Below are 23,809 nucleotides of genomic sequence, written 5' to 3'. Positions count from 1 at the left end.
CTGGGTTTTAATTATTGTTCTATATTTATATCTCTATAGAATAGGAATATTTTAAATTGCAAATTAAATGTATTATGCATGTTATTTATAAAGGAAATATAAATGAAGTTCTGGAAGATAACAATATTCCCTAAATGTTAATAATTTAAATGTTGACGTACATTATCTTTATTCTCCTAACTTCTGTTATCATATTGCTTTAGTAAGAACTACAAAGCACTATAAAGACAATGGAAATTATATTTACATTAAACTACGACTTGTAACGAAAATATTTTACGGATTTAAGCGTAAAGAAGTCAAATGCAGCTAATTTTATCTTTAATACTGATTTATTCATTTTCATAATCAAATTCATAATATCAGTTGAAATGTTAAATAGAAATCAAAATTATTAGACAGTTTAATAAACTAAAATCGAAAAAAAAACAGTAAAAATTAATAAAATTTTTTTCTTTAAGAATTAAAATAAGATATAAAATAAATTGTTTACTTTATATATTGTCAAAGAACATGTTTTTGTTTTCGTTGACAATAGATAATACAAAAATATTCTTTTATGACGAATAAAATAAATGGTATTTTATAAACCTACTGAAATTTAATTTAAATTATTTAAAGCAAGTATTCAAAAATTCCATTTTTCTTAAGTAACAAAAGAATAATCCAAGCAACTTATTTTAATTTATTATTAAACATGGCGAACATATATTTATTTAGGATAATATTTTTTTAAAACAATGCAAAAAACTCCCATTCATTCAATTTCTGTTAAATTTCATAAATATTTTTTTTTTTAATAAAAAACTATAAAAATAAACATCATTTATAAACAACTAAAAATATTTCTTCTTATTTTAAATATTTGTTCCATTATTTACCGATATCAATGAAATTATCATAACTGTGCAATATTTATTTAGTTTATTTTTTTTATAAATTTTGTTTAATGTATTTTTCTCAGAAGAGATGCAAGCAGGTGTAATCTAGATTCTTTGACATTAGGTTGGGGGTTTCTCAGGGCTCCGTTTTGGGACCAGTCCTGTAATCAATTTTTACTACGGATCTTCCGGCTTATACGATGTCACTATCACCTCGTTTGCTGACGACGCAGCGATCCTGTTGGTGAAGACCTACATCTAGTCTCGGCCAAGTTCCAATCGGTAAATCAGCGCATAGCTGGAAAAATGGAGAATATTAGTAAATCACGATAGTCATGTTACATTTGCGATGAGGAAGGCTGACTGTCTCCGCGTCCACCTAGACGGCGTTTTCATCACACACTCGGACCATGTACCTTGGGCTCCACTTAGATCGTCGCTTGACATGGAAGAATCACGTGATAGAAAACAGAAAACAGCAACGATAGAACATTAGGTATAAGGAGCTTTATTGGTTGCTAAGCAGCAGTTCGCAGTTATTGTCGTCCAACAAACTGTAAATATACAGAGTTATCCTAAAACCTATTTGGACATTATCGCAACCAACTACAGGGCACAGCGAGCAGCAGTAACGTCCAAATTATACGACAATTCCAGAGTAAATTGATGAGAACCATTACGGAGGCGTCATGATTTGCACGAAACAACAAAATTTATGATGATCTGGGATTACCTTATGTTTGCGAGGTCAACGGTCTAGTTCAAAATACTGACAGACTTAGCCAATTTTTAAGCTAATTTTTCGATCTTTGTTAGGCTTTTGTAGACTTTTATACTTTTTATGGACTGAATCAGTGCAAGAGCATTTATTATATATGAACTATTGTCCTATGTATATTTATTAAGGGATTTCGTCGGAGACCCCTCTTCAAGTGATTATTGTGATTTAATTTTTACGATTTTCGGTTCCTTAATTGGGACCGTTTGTATATTAACAAAAAAAAGAAGTGTACTTTTTCAGACTGTTAAGAAAGATTAGCATAGATATAAACCAAATTTATTCTGGCAATTTTCTTACCGACTTTAAAAAATGAGGAGATTCATTTAGATCGAATATTTTATGCATATTCAAGCCATACCCTTTACCAAATTAACTTATTTCTTTAATGATTTTTTTATCGTGCAAAGGAGGTTTATTTGGAAAACGTTCCACAGTAATTTATTTCCAAATAAAATAAGCAGATATTTTTTAAAACGAAAAATTAAATAGTCTAAGAATATTATTTCGCAAGAGAAATTTTGTTTATTTTTCATTACTTACAATAATCTAATATCATTTTGATATATATATATATTACGGGGTTTTACACCAAAGTTATGAAAACAGGTCGACACAAATTTAAAGTGAAAATAATATAAATTCCTCCACTTCAGAAATGACTCTTAGCTCCTCCTCAAAATGTTGCAACAAATTGTCGACAGTAACTGCAATAACTGCGAACAACGTAAGTAGTTTATCAGCATTTCTTTTGTAATCTTTATCATTGAAATTTCTCTCGGTTTCCATTAATTTCTAACTTTTTACTTTCCCAACAAATATAATTAGTATATAGAACAGGAAAAATATGATAATCATGTTAAAAACCGACTTTTTTTTCTTTTTTTATACTCAGGATATCATGAAACGTCGATAAATGTAAAAAAACCGTGGACAAATTCTGTTTTCGTTCTTATATATGCATGTGTGTTGTTGGAGTCTATTTGAATAAAGTATAACTATACATTTAAACTATTAAAGTTTGTATTCGATATCTTAAACGGGTTACGAGGGGGAGACTCAGGAATTACAGAGTTGGAGGGTCAGGAGTCACATCCGAGTTGTGATTCCTGACCCCTTGGAAAAGTTAAAAAAAATTTGACTAAATTTTTCTTACACTAAAGGACTTTTTAAATATCTAAATTAAACAAACATATAAAAAAAATAGAATATTTACTTGAAATTTACAAATTTTTTAACTTCATAATTCAAAGAATAAAATCATTTTTAAAATCACCGATTCAAAAAGTTTGTTATTTAAACCTCGATTTTTTTTTTAGAAATAAAAAAAATACACAAATTGTTTTTAATTTGGCTTATATACAACATTTAAAATTCTAAGGACTGAAAAAATTTAACTTTTTAATGTGGTTTTAAAATTATTTGTATTCTTTTTAAAAGGTTTCTTTTACATTAATTTATACGATGAAAATAGGGTGTAAATGATTTCATATAAAAATCTTACATTACTTTATCAGCCAAACATTACGTTAGAGCGTTGTAACTTAATGACATGATTAATAGCAGAAGTTACATTATTTTACATATACATAACAATCTTACTGTTTGTTATCTTCTTATCACGTCTACTTAACATAGGTTTGTAAAGTTAGTTAAGTTATGCAACGGATTTATGGTTTATTACGGAACGAGGCAAATTTGTGTAAGAAAGTGATTGGGGTATTTAAATTTGATGTATTATAATATAATAATTGTATTATTAATAAATTCAATTATCTATTATATCATTAATTAATTATGAGTACATACAATTATTAAATATATATATATAAAATTAATATTAATTTATTATATAATTAATCACATAATTTCACATATAACTTTATAAAGGGAAAAATAAAATTTTGAAACATTTTTTTTATATTTTCATTCAAATAAATAAATTACAAATTATAACTCACATTTCAATAGTTATTAAAGGAATTTCGCTGTTTCATAGGAAGTAAAATTGAAATTTGGTAACATATTGAAACATTTTTTTTTACCGTAGAAAAAAATTTACAATCGGTTTCTCTGACAAAACCATAAATAAATAATACGTTAAAAATATCACGTGAGAGAGAGAGAGAGAGAGAGAGAGAGAGAGAGAGAGAGAGAGAGCCATCCAATGATGACCCTTTACGTAAAGAAACAGTAATTGATTATAACAAAAACGTCCATGTTAATAAACATACTTCTAGTCATAACACTAAGATCCAGTAAACACTCATTACGTCATAAGCACTATCACTACTGTTTTCTATAACTTGTCCAATCGATGGATCACATGTGTCTAACACATTCAGTACGCAAGTGATGTCTTTTCAAATAGAACGCAAGAAGATGAACGAATGAAAAGAGTAATAAACAGAGTAGCGTTAAAATAACAAAAATAAGCGTAAAACAATAGTAAACATTCTTGTTTACTATTGTTTTATGTTAAAAAACAATAACAAGACACAGTACCGTATAAACACAACAAGAAAATAGAGTATCTTCGACGACCATCACTAAGGTCTAGCACATAAATCCTTTTCAATCGTCTAAGTCAGCGTTTCTCAACCTGGTGGTCGCGGTGATATAATACGGGGGCCGCTAAGTTAGCCTAAAACTTTACACGTAAACAATAATGAAATCATTTTATGAGAAAAAAATCATTATAAACATTTTACTTACATTTATAAGTACATGTGTAAAGATAATTAATTAATGTCATGATTGCGTTTGTTTTTCATTTAAAATTTTCTCCGTAAGTGGATTCTATGTTAGAAACAAAATAGCAAATCATTTCAAGCGATAAAAGTCGATTCATAATTTAGTTTTTAGCGCAACCTTGAACGGAAAACCCTTTTCACATAAATAGACGTGGCGAAAAGGATATTTTCAATGCTTCTGTTGCCTAAATTTCCATATTCATTTCGATGAGCAAGCCAAAATATATCTAAATATTTAAATGTAAATTTTAGTTGAAACGTTTAGACATTTCGATGAGCTGGTCGTGAATTTCAACCGGTAAATTAACAGAAGCAACAACGTTTTCACTAAACGGATTCAGTACACATCTCTTCGACAAATCATTTTTATTTTCCAGGGAAATACTCCACCAACTAAATTTTTAGCTCATGCAAATGCATCTTCATGCTATCCAAACTATAGTGAATAGTCAGTAGTTTCTTCAATCAAATTTTTCTCAGTGTGATCGGAAGTGAGTAGAAACGTACCAGAACTTTTACTTTGAAGGTAATAAATCCAGATATCAAGCTTTTTAATGAAAGTATGAACTTTGTCAGCAATAAAATGTTTTTATCACGTCCTTGTAAATTCACATTCAACTCGTTTAAATGCGAAAATACATCAGCCAAGTAAATCAACAACAACAATATATACTCATTAATTCTGTAAAACAATGGAGAATTTTATTTGTTTAGCCTGGAAAAAATATTATTAATTCATCTCGTAATTCCAATAACTGTGTTAACACTTCCCCCCGCGTTAACCATCTTACTTCTGTATGGAAAGAAGAATCTTTTTTTTCTCCCATTTCATCGCATAGTTTAGCAAAGAGCCGCAGGCAGCTAGATAGCTGCTAAAACCTAGTTTCAACTAGGTTCATTGGATTGTGGTTGGAGGTCGCGAAATATTCATTATATATATATTTTTTAATTTTTGGGGGTCATTGAGCTAAAAAGGTTGAGAATCATTGGTCTAATTTCATTGAAGCAAATGAGAAAAAAATCTTAATACATTTAAATAAGTTCAAAAAATTAGGGGATTTATTCAAAATTCTATAATCTTTAAATATGGTTTATTTCGTAATGAACATGGAATTTGTTAATTAGTATATTTTTATTCGTAAATTGAAATGAGTAGTATTCATTTTCATAAAAGGAAAAAATCTATTAAATACGCATAAAAACGTTTCTGTTACTTGCGTATTTATTCTAATATAACCGATAATGAAAAAATTAAAAATAATTACAACGCACTTAAAATTCTCTTCCTTTATAAAAAAAAAAAAAAAAAAAAAAAAAAATGGAAAAAAGTTTATTTAAAATGATTTGTTAAACCTGAAAAAATAACAAAATTTGTAATAATTCAATCCCTGCATTTAGGTAGACTTATAATACCTATAATAAAATGGTGTAAAAAATAAGTGTGTGTATTTACGCATGAATAATTAATTTTTTTTCTTTTGCAGTCAGTCAATATACAATCGATTCCAACTGACCGGAACCATAAGTAAATCCGAATAAAAAAATAAATGACATGCAGTGAGGGGTTTCCATTGAAATACCTTAAAGAACTGTATGTGTATGCATTTGTATACATATATTACACAGTATACATAAATATATATATAATAAACATAAATAAGTTCATACAAAGATGAGTTCAAAGAACATCGATCAAGTTCAGAACATAAATATCAAATAAAACACTAAAAAATAGTCTTATCGATCACACAAAGAATAACTAATCAAGCAAAGAAACAGGGAAACAAATCGAAGAGCCAACAAAAGTAAGTGCAGAAACGAAAAGAAAAATTTTGACGATACAGAGTATTGTTGGGTAGCAGATTCACCTCAAATTAACCAAATTATTATCAAGATTAATCGCAAGCCAGTTCACATGTCTGTTCAGTTTCATTTTGTATCTTGTACCGAATCACCTTATCTCCTATCGAACGGTTGGAAATCCCAAATAATCGTATTGTAAAAGATAAAAATACCTGAACTGTCAATAATCTAAAAGTTTTTTAAATTATTATTCATTGAAAAATATAAATAATATATATTTTTAGGGTTGGTATTTATTAAAAAAAAGAAATCTCTACTTCATTAAGAAATGTGAAAAATTGATGCATAGATGCCATTTAAGCATCACCTAATATTTAAAAATAAGAAAGTTTTAAGTGAAAACATATAAAAAATTAGAAAATTTTATAATTTTTCGTATTATTTTTTCAAACATTTATCAATTAAATATTTGACAAAAACTCGTGATAGCTAAAAATATAAAATCGTCTTAAAAAACGACAGTAAAAACTAAAATATACTTAAAAACTTGAATTTTAAAAGTCATCAACTTAGTAGTTAATTAATTTTTGGTTATTGTTTTTAATGTGCAGCCAGCCACATACAAACAGTTGAAATGAAAAAAAGAAAATGTTAAAAAATGAGTACTTTGTAGTGTAACTTTTTAAAGCCATTATTATAATGTTTTTTAATGATTTTTTTATTTGATACACAATCCTCTATTGTTACGATTTTGCAATTCATTTTTATCTTTTTCTTAAATAATTTTTTTTTTTTTGTAAATACTGATTAGAAAAAAATTATTTATTTATTTTTTTTATTAAATCAAAAAAAATAATCTTATTCAAAAGTATTGATTAAAAAATGTAGTTAAAGAAAATAATTAAAAAAAAGTAAAACAGATTCGTTTAATTTAAAATAAACAGTTAATTTCATATAAATAAATGATCTTATTCTGATTTATTTATCTATTTGGAATAGACGGAATACCTGTGGAATTACTGCGGAGTGCAGGTGAGGAAGCGATTGATAGATTATACAAACTGGTGTGTAATATTTATGAAAAAGGGGAATTTACATCAGACTTCAAAAAAAGTGTTATTGTCATGATACTAAAGAAAGCAGGGGTAGATAAATGTGAAGAAAACAGAACAATTAGTTTAACTAGTCATGCATCAAAAATCTTAACTAGAATTATATACAGAAGAATTGAGAGGAGAGTGGAAGAAGTGTTAGGAGAAAACCAATTTGGTTTCAGGAAAAGTATAGGGACAAGGGAAGCAATTTTAGGCCTCAGATTAATAGTAGAAGGAAGATTAAAGAAAAACAAACCAACATACTTGGCGTTTATAGACCTAGAAAAGGCTTTCGATAACGTAGACTGGAATAAAATGTTCAGCATTTTAAAAAAATTAGGGTTCAAATACAGAGATAGAAGAACAATTGCTAACATGTACAGGAACCAAACAGCAACAATAACAATTGAAGAACATAAGAAAGAAGCCCTAATAAGAAAGGGAGTCCGACAAGGATGTTCCCTATCTCCGTTACTTTTTAATCCTTATATGGAACTAGCAGTTAATGATGTTAAAGAACAATTTAGATTCGGAGTAACAGTACAAGGTGAAAAGATAAAGATGCTACGATTTGCTGATGATATAGTAATTCTAGCCGAGAGTAAAAAGGTTTTAGAAGAAACAATGAACGGCATAGATGAAGTCAAGAACTATCGCATGAAAATAAACAAGAACAAAACAAAAGTAATGAAATGTATTAGAAATAACAAAGATGGACCGCTGAATGTGAAAATAGGAGGAGAAAAGACTATGGAGGTAGAAGAATTTTGTTATTTGGGAAGTAGAATTACTAAAGATGGACGAAGCAGGAGCGATATAAAATGCCGAATAGCACAAGCGAAACGAGGCTTCAGTAAGAAATATAATTTGTTTACATCAAAAATTAATTTAAATGTTGAGGAAAAGATTTTTGAAAGTGTATGTTTGGAGTGTCGCTTTATATTGAAGTGAAACTTAGACGATCGGAGTATCTGAGAGGAAAAGATTAGAAGCTTTTGAAATGCAGTGCTATAGGAGAATGTTAATAATCAGATGGGTGGATAAAGTGACAAACGAAGAGGTATTGCGGCAAATAGATGAAGAAAGAAGCATTTGGAAAAATATAGTTAAAAGAAGAGACAGACTTATAGGCCACATACTAAGGCATCCTGGAATAGTCGCTTTAATATTGGAAGGACAGGTAGAAGGGAAAAATTGTGTAGGCAGGCCACGTTTGGAATATGTAAAACAAATTTTTAGGGATGTAGGATGTAGAGGGTATACTGAAATTTATTTTTTTAACAAAAAAAAATATAGCAATAAAAAGAAATAAATATTAAAAATAAAAAAATACGAATGTGCAAAAAAACATTGCTGACAAATATTGCTGTTTCATATAGGATAATTATTAATATAGGATAATTAAAGAGAGTACGAATAACAATTATGTATACAGCATTTTGTATATATTTTTTTAAATTTATGTAATAAATGTAATTAAATAAACTTATAATATATACATATTATAAGTTAATAATATGTAAGTATATATATATATACACACACACACACACATTTATGTAGCCTATGATAGTCCCGGTAATGCGTAAGAATTCCAACGCGGGATTATACATCTAAATCGGTTCACCCGTTAAGCTTCTACGTTGGAACAAACATACATAAACCGTGATTTAAATCGCAATAATGGTAGTTGCTTTTATTAGGATTTGAATACTAGATCGTGGGTAGCGGTGTTCTTTGGTGATTAGGTTTCAGTCAACCACACGTTTCAGGAATGGTGGGCCTGAGTTTGTTCAAGACTACACATTTACCGGAACAGTTACATTACACTAATAAATCGCTAAAGACTAATTGTTGATGCGACTATAAATAAAAGTATTGATTATTATTCCTAAATACTGAATATTATTACACTTGTTTTTGGGCAGTCATGCCATAAAACCACTAGTAAGAAAAAAACTTTACAAGTATAAGATACGATGTTTCTAAATCATTCAGAATGAAGCGTTAAGATGCGAGTTATTCAAAAACAACTTATTTACCTGATAGATTTTTCAATTTTTAAAATTAATTTAAATATATATATATATATAGCCTATGACACTCAAGAAACATAAGGATTCCAACGTGGGATCATACGTCTAAATCGGTTCAGCCGTTGAGCTGCTACAGTGGAACAAACATACATGCTTACATACATGCATACACCATAATAAATACATTACACTCCTTTTTTGGCAGTCGTCGTGTAAAAAAAAAGAAATAGTTAAATTATTAATTTTCATTTTATTAATTTTTTCTAGGAGAAACTAGAAAATGTAAAAAAATCAATTAAATATTGTTAATTTTTACAATTTTTTTTTGGCGAAGGATGAACTAAAAATGGTATATGAATAGAAATTATTTTTAGTATAACGTTATTTTAGAATGGTGATTAAGGATGTTATTTCACCTCTTTTGAGATTGAATGTTTATAATGTAGTTTGTTATTAAAGTAAAATAACTAACAAAACTTTTTCAGGAAAAAGTGAAGAAAGAAGTTCGAACGGAGATTGTTGGGGGAGAGCTGAAAAGTAGACAAGTTTTTCCTTTAGCGGAGGGTTACATGAACCATGTAATAATAGAGGGGTTTGGATACTGGAGTAGATGGAAGAATAAGAAAAGAAGAAGAAGAAAACGTAAAGTAAGCAGCGCAGTATAGCGGTAATGTCTGGTACGAGGTTTACTATGAACAGCACATTACTATATATAGATTGTGCCTGGGCAGTGACGGGAGGGGTTAGTAACCCCACTATGATGATGCGTAGATGCCAAGATGCCGCGACGGTTCCATAATTGAATCACCCGAATCGCTCTTTTCCATCTACTTAAGCTTTCTTTCATTCTTTATGTTTTTTTTTTGGATCCTTTATTTTTTTAATTTTGTCATTTGGCCCTAATTATCTATCGTTTGTTTTGATGAAGGGTATGGTGTATTCTATTCTTAAACATCACATTTAAGTAATTAAATGATTAAATTTTATATTGTTAAGCAACAAGTATCATATTTCTATAGAAAAAATCTCTTTCTTTAGGATAAAACAAACAGACGCTTTTCGATTAAATAAACAATCTTTTGTTGTAATATAATTAGAGAATTAAAAATAAAATAACTCGTAAAACAAAAGAAAAGAAACAAGCAAAAGAAAATCAATATTACTTTTCTATTTCGTTAACGTAGTTTTAAAAGTGTGTATATATATATATATATATATATATATATATATATATATATATAATTCTATTTATTTATTTTTTTAATTTTATTTATCTAGAATGAACATCCATGGATGATATTTTTCAGAGAGAGAAAGAGAGCTCCTTCATTCAATTCCCAAAGGACTAAAGATAATTCACTACTGTAACGCTTTGAAAGGAAAAAGAAAACTTTGTATATTCACCCTTAATAAAAACATACAACGTAAAAGCCTGTTAAAATAAATATACTCTCTTTTTTCCAAAATTCTTCCATGTTTTTTCTCCGACAGTCCTGTACACTGTTTACCATATTCAAATTTTTGAAAGCTTGTTAACCTAAATATATACGTAATAATGAAATTTACATTCGTTCTATTACTATCTGTACTGCCTAAATTTCTGAATAAAAATTTGATAGACTTATCATATAGACAAAACAAAATTCCTGTTTTCTATTCATAATCCGTTTAGAAAGAATAGTTTTAGTGCAACATTTTGTTAAACATACGACACTAAATCCAAAGATATACAACAAAATGAGAGGAAATTCAATTCTCTCTTCTAGAAACGACAAATTTTAAGTTAATGAGCACTACCAGCTGGAATTTTCTATAAGAATTTTTATTTAAATTTTACTTTCTAAGATATAACTAACAAAAAAAAAAACTTATTTTATTAAAATTTATAATTATGTATGAAATTATTTCATCCTATACATATTATAAAAATCTTGAATTAAATTATTTAACTGGTATTTCATTGCATATAATTTACAAAAAAATATTTTACAATCTGTTACATTTTTGTAGGAATGTTAAGTAAAATATATCACATATATATATATATATATATGTCTCTCTCTCTCTCTCCCTCTCTCTATATATATATACAGTCAAAAGATTCATAAAACATTATACAGAGTGTTTTTAAAATTTTGGGCTGGCTATACTTTTTCGGATTCTACTTGTAAAACTAAACAAAATATATTCTTAGGAAAAATGGCGATTTTTCCCTCGTTCTACCACTGTCCGCCATTTTGTTATTTTTATATAAAAATTTATAACTCAAGTTCGCATAAAAGAATCACATTAATATCTGGTAAACGTCTTGGTAATAAAATTCTATATTAGAAAAAAATCAGGAATTAAATACCTTTGCAAATTACAAAATGTCAACCATGTTTATTTTTCAATCTGTTATATCTCCGAAAATATTACTTTTATCAAAATTTATGTTTTTGCTAAAATATTAAACCTTTTATTTTGAAAAAAAAAGACATTTTATTTGTTTAAATCGGCTAACAAATAGCCGAATTGTGGTAAAAAATTAATGTCGTAATTCTGTGTGTTTTCACGTCCTATACTTTACGTTTAATTCGATTAAATATTAATTGTTTTTATTTATTGTTAATTCTAATATTGTAAATTAGTATCAAATAAGGTAATCATTTTTTCACAATAATAGAAATAAAAATTAAAAAAATAAAACAACTACCTGCGATAATCTTATGCTAATTATTGTAGAACATAGGTGTAAACAGTTAACAATTGTTAAAAGTTATACCCGCCGTCACGGACTGGAGTCCGGAAAAAGAGCCCAGCAGAGAAGCAACCTGAAGGGCAGCCACCGAAGAAGTTGATGAACATCTTCTCCTTTATCCATACTTAAAAAATTTCAATACTTACAATTAATTAAACTAAATCAGAAATTGCGACTCCCTCCGGAGAAGGGGGCGAATTGCTCCTCCAAACAATTAGGGCCCCGTTGTGGCGTATTCCTGCTAGCCTATGAAGCGTTAGCAGCGAAAGGACTTCAGTGGACGGTCTGAAGGGGAATTACGTCGGGAGCACAGGCTTTAAAAGCCTCCCGCGGTCTCCCGCGGTCGGACCCAGAAATGGGTTTGAAAACGTTGGTCCAAACGGATTAGGAACGCTATTCACAAATCCGTCCATAAATTATAAGAAAACTTGAAACTTAGACCCGACATTAAATTAAACCCTTGAAACACGCCCGATTAACAGAATCATACAGCAGCAAGGGACACTATCCAGGCTCTGCGATTCGAGGGGAGAATTTTTGAAACTCCCGCCACTTTTGCGTTCCGTTCAGTTAAAAGTTATCAGAGCTATTCAAATTATCCACCATTAGAAATTATACAAGTCTCCAGTCTTTTTCTGAGAGATTGTCATAACCGTTCAATCATTTTGGATCCTTTGTTGAAGATCCTCAATGTTGAGTTAAATAAACAATAATATTTTTTCAAATGTCCCCACAGGTAGAAATCAAGAGGGTCAGGTGATCGGGCAGGCCAGGGCACTGGCCCTCCGCGGCCTATCCATTTTTTATGGAAAATTTCATGCAGGAAATCTGATGTCAACTGACTGAAATGAGTTGGAGATGCATCACCACTTATTTTCTCTTAATTGTAGAGGTAGATCTTTCAAAAAATGTGGAAGATTTTCGATTAAATGAGCAAGATAATTTTTTTCCATTTAAACGATTTGGTAGAATGACAGGACCCAAAAATTAATTAATTACTAAAAAATTAATCGTTATTTTTTCTTTAATATTGAAAATTATCAAATAAAACTATAAATTTAGTCAAATATTTTTTGATAAAACATCAGTTATAGCTATGGAAGATGCATTTTATAAGAAATGGAGAATACCAGATCTGACCGGGAGTCGAATCTCAGAAACTTTTGGATGAAAGGAAAAGATTCTACGACCGTTATATTATTCATTATCTATTCTTCCAAACAAAAATGGAATGAAAAATGATGTTTCATTAAATGAGTAGCTATTACAGCTACTTTTGTTTCGTCTATTAAGATGAAACAAAATTAACACTATTTTCGTTCTATTATTAAAAAAAATGTTTGACTAGTATAAATAATATTCCTTTGGTGGTAACAATAATCCGCTAAAAGTTTTCAAGGTTGTTAGATATAAAAACTCAAAAATCAAACAAAGAGAGATTTTAACGTATATTTTATTCTAACAGAAAAAAATGAGTAAATATCTATTTAACTGTTGCTGTATTTGTAATGAGCAGATTATTTATTTTATTTGAAAGCTTACTAAACAAATTTTCAAAAGAAAATTTTGGAAGATTTAACAAAAATTCCATAACCGATTAGATTATATTTTTGTAAGTCATCATTATTTTCATTACACGGTATAGGTCATAGACCTGTTTCGGAATTCCAGCGTTTCCACAGTTGTCCAGTCAACCTCCTTACTACTGGAGAGTAGTTAAGAGTCTGTCTGGGAATTCTTAAATCCTCCATTCTTTCTACATATTCCTTCCACCGTTCCCTATAATTTGTTATTACATTAATTATGGAAGTAATAATGAAATGTCTTCTAACATCCTCACTGGGTATTTTATGCTTTCTTGTTACACCTTTAAGCCCCTATAAGAAATTCATTTCGGTGGTCTATATAGAGCTTAATTAATTTCTCCTTAAAACCCAAGCCGTATAATAATGATTTTGTATAATTTTAATAAAACTTTTTCGTAGCATCTTTCCTAAAATTTTTTTTTATAATCCCATAAACACTTGTAAATCTATTAGTTTTATTGCGAGTGTCGTTATTCATAACAAAGGAGAGAATACATCCTAAATAATTAAAGAATTTAGCTGTTCAAGGGGCAGCATTATTATGCATAACTTTCGATGTTACTAGTTTTCCTCTTTAAACTCCACAATTTTAGTCTTCTGAATAGAGTTATGACAATTTATTATAATCATCAGCGGCTATCTTGGAGAATTTAAAAATACTAAACTGCAATTCAACTGAAGCTGTCACTTAAGATGATCATGTCATCAGCAAATAAATGATTTAAATAATAGCTATCAATAAAATCTATGCCAAACGGTAATTTTAATTTCCAAATAACAATACAATTTTCCAAATATAAATTTAATAAAGCCGATGGTAGAGTACATCCTTCCCTTAAACCTAAATTAGTACGTAAAATCTTATTCCCTTTGGCCATCCTAATGACAATGACATTATATAAGCTTTTAATATCAGTAATCAAGTGCAGTGGAACACCATAATTTTCCAAAGTAATTTTCTATCGACCTTATCAATTGCATTTTGTAGGTCTACAAAGGCCAGATGAGTGCCTGATAAAAAAAACATATGTAAGTACGAATAATTTTAAATCGTAACCTAATTTTCTGTATATATGCCAAAAACTTTAGGGAAAAATGTCAAATTATTAACTTTAGTGGTTTCTTTTAGCTTTCCTTATAATAAATGAATAAATAGGAGTAAAACGTTTAAACTGATTTTATTTAAATAATATTACAAAAAATTTTAAAAACTTGCTTTATACTTTTTAGTCATACATTAACCAAATTATTATATATTGCACGAGTTTAATTAGTAAGTTAATTTGGATTTAAAACCCTGCATAGCCGTTTAGCAGATTTTGCAATTTTTTACACCTGCGCTCTTAATTTCCATCCTTAATTTACTCCCGTACGGGAGGAATGTTTGCAAAAGTAATGGTGGAATATTATATTGTCACCCGACCTTAGTACCTATGCAAAATTTCATCAGTCGACAATGTCAGGAAGTATGTTAAATTAAGGATGCAAGATTTAAGGACAAACATGAAAAAAAATTGTGAGTTAAAATAAAGCAAGTAAAAATCACTGAAATATATGAAAATAATGAAATATTTATAACAGAATTGATGAGGAACTAATTTCCCAACCGATAAAATAGACTTTTCATATTAAAAAGAAATATAGCTTATAAAATGAATAAAATTTTATTACAGATTTTAAAGGAATAAGGGTAACCAAATGGGAAAAAGAAAAAATTTCCATCAGTTAAAAATAAATTTTCCCGGTGAAAAATAATTACATTTTTTCCTTATGTCTATACAAATCGTAAGATAATGACAATTTTATAAAAAGAAAAAAAAAAAAGGCTATGTTAGGATTCTTATCACGGTAGATGTATCAGACTTCATAAAAAATTAATTGAGATTCAAATTGTTGATGTAGGAGCTTAAATGAAGTTAACAACCGCATCAAATCTTTTATTATCCCTTAACGTAAAAGTAGAGAATGAAGAACACAGAAAACGTGAAATTTCTTTATCCTACGATCATAATTTTATATTATACAATTCATTTTAAGACTAAATACTTACTTTATATATTTCAGTTACCTTCTGGCTTAAAATTAAATAAGGTATTGTAATTTGTGTTAAATAAAAATTTTATACAAATATATACAGATTGTTCTGGAACGTATTCCCCAACCTTCAGGTATTGATTAAGAACACCAAGATTCATATCGTTATAAGTGCTATTTTGCTTTGTTTTCCTTCTGACGCCATTTTGTGATTTTCAAGAAAAAATATTTCTCAGAAATGTAAGTATACTTTAATTAAATCTGGCTAGTGTCTTACTCGACAAAATAAAAAATCTCGAAAACAACACCTTTAAAAATTTAAAAATGGCAGCCATTAATTTTTTAATTTTCAATATCTTTATAATTATTTGTTTTATCAAATTAAACTTTAAAAAATTTATTAAGCATTTTATTTTGAACAAAATGACATCTCTTTGTATAAAGTGTTGAGTGAGATACTGCTGACAATTAACCCGGCAGTACGCTTGCGCACCGTAAATGCAAGCTTATCATTGTTATTAATTTACTATTGTTATTAATAATTTTTATTACATTTAGTGAAAAGTATAGGGACAAGGGAAGCAATTTTAGGCCTCAGATTAATAGTGGAAGGAAGATTAAAGAAAAACAAACCAACATTCTTGGCATTTATAGATCTAGAAAAGACATTCGATAACGTAGACTGGAATGAAATGTTCAGCATTTTAAAAAAATTAGGGTTCAAATACAGAGATAGAAGAACAATTGCTAACATTTACAGGAACCAAACAGCAATAATAATAATAATTGAAGAACATAAGAAAGAAGCCGTAATAAGAAAGGGAGTCCGACAAGGATGTTCCCTATCCCCGTAGCTTTTTAATCTTTACATAGAACTAGCAGTTAATGATGTTAAAGAACAATTTAGATTCGGAGTAACACTACAAGGTGAAAAGATAAAGATGCTACGATTTGCTGATGATATAGTAATTCTAGCCGACAGTAAAAAGGATTTAGAAGAAACAATGAACGGCATAGATGAAGTCCTACGCAAGAACTATCGCATGAAAATAAACAAGTACAAAACAAAAGTAATGAAATGTAGTAGAAATAACAAAGATGGACCGCTGAAAGTGAAAATAGGAGGAGAAAAGATTATGGAGGTAGAAGAATTTTGTTATTTGGGAAGTAGAATTACTAAAGATGGACGAAGCAGGATCGTTATAAAATGTCGAATATCATAAGCAAAACGAGCCTTCAATCAGAAATATAATTTGTTTACATCAAAAATTAATTTAAATGTCAGGAAAAGATTTTTGAAAGTGTAGGTTTGGAGTGTCGCTTTATATGGAAGTGAAACTTGGACGATCGGAGTATCTGAGAAGAAAAGATTAGAAGCTTTTGAAACGTGGTGCTATTGGAGAATGTTAAAAATCAGATGGGTGGATAAAGTGACAAATGAAGAGGTGTTGCTGCAAAATAGATGAAGAAAGAAGCATTTGGATAAATATAGCTAAAACAAGAGACAGACTTATGGGCCACATACTAAGGCATCTTGGAATAGTCGCTTTAGTATTGGAAGGACAGTAGTAGGAAAAAATTGTGTAGGCAGGCCACGTTTGGAATATGTAAAACAAATTGTTAGCAATGTAGGATGTAGGGGGTATACCGAAATGAAACGACTAGCACTAGATAGGGAATCTTGGAGAGCTGAAACAAACCAGTCAAATGACCGAAGAAAAAAAAACGAGAAAAATCTGGCCGTTCACTGGATACATCATAGGATGCTGCAACAAAAAAAAATCCAAACGCTAGCGCATGGCGATCTCGCAAATTTCAATTTGTAGAATGTAAGCCCCCTAAGCAGTTAATTGGCGAATTTTAACCATCTAAAGATTTTAAATTGTAATGCATTATGAGAGCCTGCTTATACCGTGCACAATACTTACTCTTTACAGAGTGCTTATGGTGCTTCCGAAAATGACTGCAGTTAACATAAGTCGAGCCCTCAAAAATCTTAGGATACTTTTCCAGTTTATTACTCTCATCCACAAAGTGGGGAAGCACACTACGGATATAAAAACAGGCAAAAAATTATTCTTAGGAATAATTTTTTTTTGATAACTACAAAATGTGTCCAGAAGGAAAACAAAGCAAAATAGGACTTATAACGATATGAATTTTGTTGCTCATTTAGGTGTCCTGAATCAGTACTTGAAGTTCGGAGATTACGTCTTGGAACATTCCGTTTGAATATATTTTTTTATTATTTATTAATTAATTTATTTGTTTTCATAAACTGTGCAATATTGAATCCCGGCTATGACATAGCAGCGGTTCCCGTATTACTTCGAAACCAGTAAAGGAGATGACGAACCGTTCCTGTTCGTTTCAAGCCAATCAGCAGGATTTTACGACAGAAGATATCAAAAGCTTTTTAAAATTATTATAATATACATATTCTAATAATAAAAATTCAATAAATTAAAAAATTATTTACCTGTACAACTTTTGTGTCCTTTTCCAAATTAGTTTCAAGAGGTACAAGTAAATCCACGTAAAATGCTTTAAGCTGAAACATAAAATTGAAAAATATAAAATTAAAAAAACTTTAATATTATATTACGGTTTTTTTAAAAAATTAGTTTTTATTTAGATAATATATTAATGCAAAAATTACAAAATCTGTATCTGGAATACTGGCTTTTCTATATGTTTAAAACAAATATGTTCGTGTTGAGGTAAAAACAATTAAAATTGTTTAATTTATAATTATACAAAACAAATAATCATTATTTCTTAAAAAAAATAAAATAAATACGTAAATAATATTCAATTAAAATCTAAATTCAATTTAAATCTTTTGTATTTAAATAGTTGTGTAAATTGAGACGTATCAATTATTTTGATATTTGAATATATATATATATATTCTGTACATGCAGAATATAGATGATTAAAATAGAATTTCATACAAAGACCATATAAACAATTTACGAATTAATATCCATTCTGTTTGCACGGATAATAACCAACGTGAAGCAATATAGGACGACTTCAAACAATATTATATACGTACACACATACATCAAAACCATTATATAATTGTAAATAACATCGTGTGATTTCAGCTTGAATATATTACATAAAATTGTTCACAAACCGCTTAAATATGTACCGACGACAACTCTTAATATGTTTTAGGAATTAATAATTTTGTAATTATATTCAACATTTCTTAACACTACAAGCGGTTAACAAAATTTTTATTCCCAGACCTTCTTAATATTAAAAGCAGGTAGAAATCTTATTTAATATACTTCAGTTTTCTTTGAAAGGAAATTTATTTTACTGTAAATGTGAAATAAATTACTTATTTTTAATTTTTTATTAATATGTGAGCTAAAGTTTAAAAGTTGTCCGGTTTTAGGCCGACTATTCCTCAGATAATATATTTAATTAAAACTCTTATAGATCGAATATTACATGAAAACATGATTAAAATCCAATAGATTACTATAGTTATTTGATTTGAACCAGAAACTCGCGGTGTCATGTAAAAATCTGCAAAAAAGTAAAAAAATAAGTCGCTTATATTAAAATAGATTAAAAAAAATATATATTTTTGCGTTACTCAGCACGAAATATGGGCCATATGAAAACCACAACCTTAAAAAAATAAAAAACTAACGACCTAAAAGATCTTCCAACCAGTTTTAAAAAAAAATTAAATTTAAAGATATCCTTTCACAGAAATAATATACAAAAAAGTTATTTATACAAATACCATGTATCCCACGAAGAGGTATACGTTTTTGATTTAGTATCACTCACTCATTCCCCATCGATTATACTGAAACTTTACAGACCTTTTAATGAAAATTCTAAAAATATTATGTGAAAATTTCAGCCTTCTAGGATTTATAAAAATAAAATTGTTGAATTCAAATGAAAACCATCAATTTCGGAAAAATCAAATTTTTTATTCATTAAAAAATAGCTAGTGAAAAAGAGTAAAAACAGATGATAATTAGAACTAGAATAATTAAAAATTGTTAGATAATTAGTCATTGTTATAACTAGTTATTAACTTGTTGAACAGTACATGTTTAATAGTATATCATCTGTTTTTAACAATTTTTACCAGCTATTTTGTAATGAATAAAAAAAGTGGTTTATTTGAAATTGATGTTTCTGTTTGGAAACTGTCATTTTGTTTCTATTAATTCTAGAAGGTTGAACTTTTAACAGAAAACCTTTGAACCTTGGTTCAAAAGCCTGTAAAATTTCAATTGGATCGGTGGGGGAATGCGTAAGTGATACTAAATGAAAAGCGTATACCTCTTTGTAAGACATATTGTATATATAATATAAAATATATATATATTATGTATAAAGATAATGATTATAGTTTCCTGTACTATTTCTTTCTATAAAAGAAAAGAATTCCTGTAAGAACAATTTAAATAAATCTTTTGTAAGTTTTTTATCTGTTTAGCCTCCGGTAACTACCGTTTAGAATATTCTTCAGAGGATGAATGAGGATGATATGTATGATTGTAAATGAAGTGTAGTCTTGTACATTCTCAGTTTGACCGTTCCTGAGATGTGCGGTTAATTGAAACCCAACCCCCAAAGAACACCGGTATCCACGATCTAGTATTCAAATCCGTGTAAAAATAACTGGCTTTACTAGGACTTGAACGCTGTAACTCTCGACTTCCAAATCAGCTGATTTGGGAAGACGCGTTAACCACTAGACCAACCCGGTGGGTAATCTTTTGTAAGTTACAGCGACGGAACGGAACTACTTCACTACAGAATTTTATTTCATTTAAAAGTTTATAATAACCCTGTTGTTCTGAATTACGGAATAATAATTTTGTTTTTTCCAATTGTTTAAACAAATTTGGAAAATATTGAGTTTTCAATATTTCTTTCTATGTTCCAAATTTTCTTTAATAAAAAGTTAATGAGCTGCTTGAGGACAGATACAGTCTGAAGAAACAACTTCATTGATCTATCTGAATGTGCGGCGCTAAGAATTATTTTACTAAACTATGAAACGTACTAGACCTTCCACTATAGAATAGTGTTATTATAAGTTACAATTGAAAATACATTTAACAATTTACATTTAAATGTTTTATTAATTTGCTTTTGATGAATAAATTGTTTACCTGTTAACTCGTAATGTTTAAACTCGCAGACCACCGCATGATATGATATATTTATCCTGTTTTATACATCTTTGGTATATATTTTGATACATTACAATATTGGTATTGGAATTATTTAAGTTTTAATAAATAAAAATATGCCTAATTTTTATAAAAAAAATTCCATAAAGTAAAAAATTCCATAACAATTACATTTATTAATCATTTTGTGGAAAATAAAATTTTTTTATCTCATAAATCGAGTATTTAAAATCGGTTTCGAGTAACTAACCACAATACATCGCATTACAACAAGCACGTGATAAGGGGTTTCCAAAGAACAATCTCAATAAAACGTACATATAATAAAAAACTGTATATAAACTTCATATATACAATAAAGTAAATAAATGGAATTTAAAACACACTTAAACAATAGACAAACAAAATATTAACATAAAAAGTTCTCGGAAATAAATAGAAGACTCCTCATTCAGGCGCAGTAAAGATGTTCATCACGTATCTAATACCGAACCAGCTCAAATGTCATGCAGATACCTCAAGTCCAGCACGTACAGGCGTTTCAGTAGTAGGACATCTTCACTGCTGTCTAGGAGTTCAACTGCTAGAAAGCTGACATGATAATCTAATCGCTGTCTTGAACCGAACCGTCTGATCTCGTTCGGAGCAAATTACGGGCCTCTGCAATGGATCTCGCCATTTTTTACTGAAAATGTTGTATAAGCTCAACGTTACTTTTGCACATCGTACCCCATTTCTAAGTCAAATGTCCAAACCGGTTTTAGAATCACCTTTTATATCAAAAGTTTATTGGACAACGATAGCTGTGTGTTTCTATCTAAGAACCAATAAAGCCTATTATACTTTGTGTTAAGTTACTACCTTTTCTCTTTCACATGATAATTCCACGTTAAACGACGATCAATATTTAAAACGTTAAATATTTAGGTAAGTCGTTTACTTTTTCCAAGCAGAAATTAATTACTAAGTTACGTGCTTGGTATTTTTCATGTAAATTATTTCATTTGATTTCAGTGAACGTTTCCGACAAAAAACTTTGAAATGTCTTTCATCTTTGCAAAAAATGTAATAAATATTTAACACGGTAAGAATTAGTATCTGTAAAATTTAACTTACGTAATATATTTATACATTTCCTTGAAGTCCAAGGTACCGAACTCAATCAGAGAGCGTGACGAAGACGCCGCCTAGTAATAGGCGGGTCATGGAGCTGCTGGACGGCTTGCAGCTGGTGCAGGCTTTGTGAATCGCACGTGCCTATAGAGAGGTTTCCATTGCTGGGATGCCGCCCCTGAGTCTCATGACAGTGAAGAAAGCGATGAGAAAATGGGATGCTTTGCCAAGTGTTGCTCGCGATTGGGTTATCGGACAGTGCCAAGAGAGCTGGCAGGCGTCGCAGACAGGTGGATGGGCAAGATCCCTCATCCCAAAAATCAAGGCCTGGATAGGGAGAAAGTCCGGAAACCTGACGTACGAACTCACTCGGTTTCTGAGCGGCTACGGTTGCTTTGGCGCTTACCTGCATAGAATTGGGAAAAGAGCTTCTCTCCTATGTAGGTATTGTGCAGTCGTTGACTCCCCGGAAAACTTGGTGTTCTGGTGTGGGAGCTGGTATGATGTACGGCGCCCGGTAGTCGAGGAGTTCGGGGAGTTGGCTGAAAGCGTGATCACCAAGATGCTAGAGTCGGAGGCTGCGTGGAAAGCCGTAGCTGCCATGGTGGAGGCCATTTTTCGCGGTAGGGAAGCGGACGAGGGTAAGTAGAGGTTGTCTAATCCCTGTTCGTCCCACTGCATGTTTGCTTGTGGACCTTAGGGGCTCCTCTATATAAACTGATAGAATAGAATTAAGCGTGTTGTCATTTGATTAAATATTCTGCTTCTCGTTCTTGATTATTCCATGAAAAGGAGAAAAAGTGTGGAACATAACATTGTTCAGTATATGAAAAATATACTGAATAACTATTTGCCATTGTGTGGCCGAAAATTATTCGGGGTGGTTGTTTGTTGCAGAGATGGTGATCTCTGATTTAAACTTAAAAAGCGTGTCTGGTCTCCACCTGGTAAATTGCAAAAAAAGAGGATAGAATTGGGGAAACACACCTGGATGGTCTAGTGATGAACGCGTCTTCCCAACTCAGCTGATTTGGAAGTCGAGAGTTCCAGCTTTCAAGTCCTAATAAAAGCACTTACTTTTATACGGATTTGAATACTAGATCGTGGATACCGGTGTTCTTTGGTGGTTGGATTTCAATTAACCACACATCTCAGAAATGGTCGACCTGAGACTGTACAAGATTACCCTTCACTTACTTTCATACATATCATCCTCATTCATCCTTTGAAATAATACCTGACGGTGATTCCCGGAGGCTAAACAGAAAAAAGGTAGAATCGGGGACAGTCATCTCTCCTCATTGCAAATGTGAGATGACTAAACTTTATCTAACCCACTAAACTATCCGATTTACTTTTATCCTCCATTTTGCTACCCACACGATTATCAGGTCAACATTGATTATAGCTTTGTTGATGCCAAGTGCGGGTCTACGTCAAGAGCTAGGATCGCTGTATCATAAGCAAACGAGACATCGGTGACGTGGTACGGAGCTGGAAGGTCCACAGTAAATATTGAGTACAGAACAGATCCTAAGATAGAGCCTTGTGGAATCCCTGAATTCACCTGCAATTCACCGTTGCATCTAACCTGGGAAAAACGCTCATTGAGATAGTTCCGCAAAACCAGAAAAAAAATAAACTTAATAGTGTTTTATATATGCAAAGCCTAACTGAAATTTGAAAATAGAATTTTCATATAAATTATGCAACAGGAGATGTTAGTTAATAGTAGAGGAATTTTAAGAGATATTTTTTATAATTTTGTTTTAAAGAGTGATATTACAAGTTATTCTTTAATATATCCCAAT

The 23,809-nt window shown here is 29.9% G+C and overlaps 1 protein-coding gene across 1 annotated transcript in view; it reads right to left on the bottom strand.

The window, feature by feature from the left end:
• IRSp53 (Insulin receptor substrate 53 kDa) overlaps window positions 1–23,809 on the bottom strand; it is a 1,008,929-nt gene that overhangs the window by 98,896 nt on the left and 886,224 nt on the right. Inside the window, exon 6 of the mRNA XM_075375577.1 lies at window positions 18,185–18,256. Within this exon, the coding sequence (XP_075231692.1) occupies window positions 18,185–18,256 (72 nt within the window). The remainder of the gene's footprint in view (window positions 1–18,184; window positions 18,257–23,809) is intronic.

This window comes from Lycorma delicatula, chromosome 9 (genome assembly GCF_047948215.1).
Source record: "Lycorma delicatula isolate Av1 chromosome 9, ASM4794821v1, whole genome shotgun sequence".
Taxonomy (NCBI): Eukaryota; Metazoa; Arthropoda; class Insecta; order Hemiptera; family Fulgoridae; genus Lycorma; species Lycorma delicatula.
Note: the sequence above shows the minus strand (reverse complement) of the source record. Positions and strands in the feature narration are given on the sequence as shown.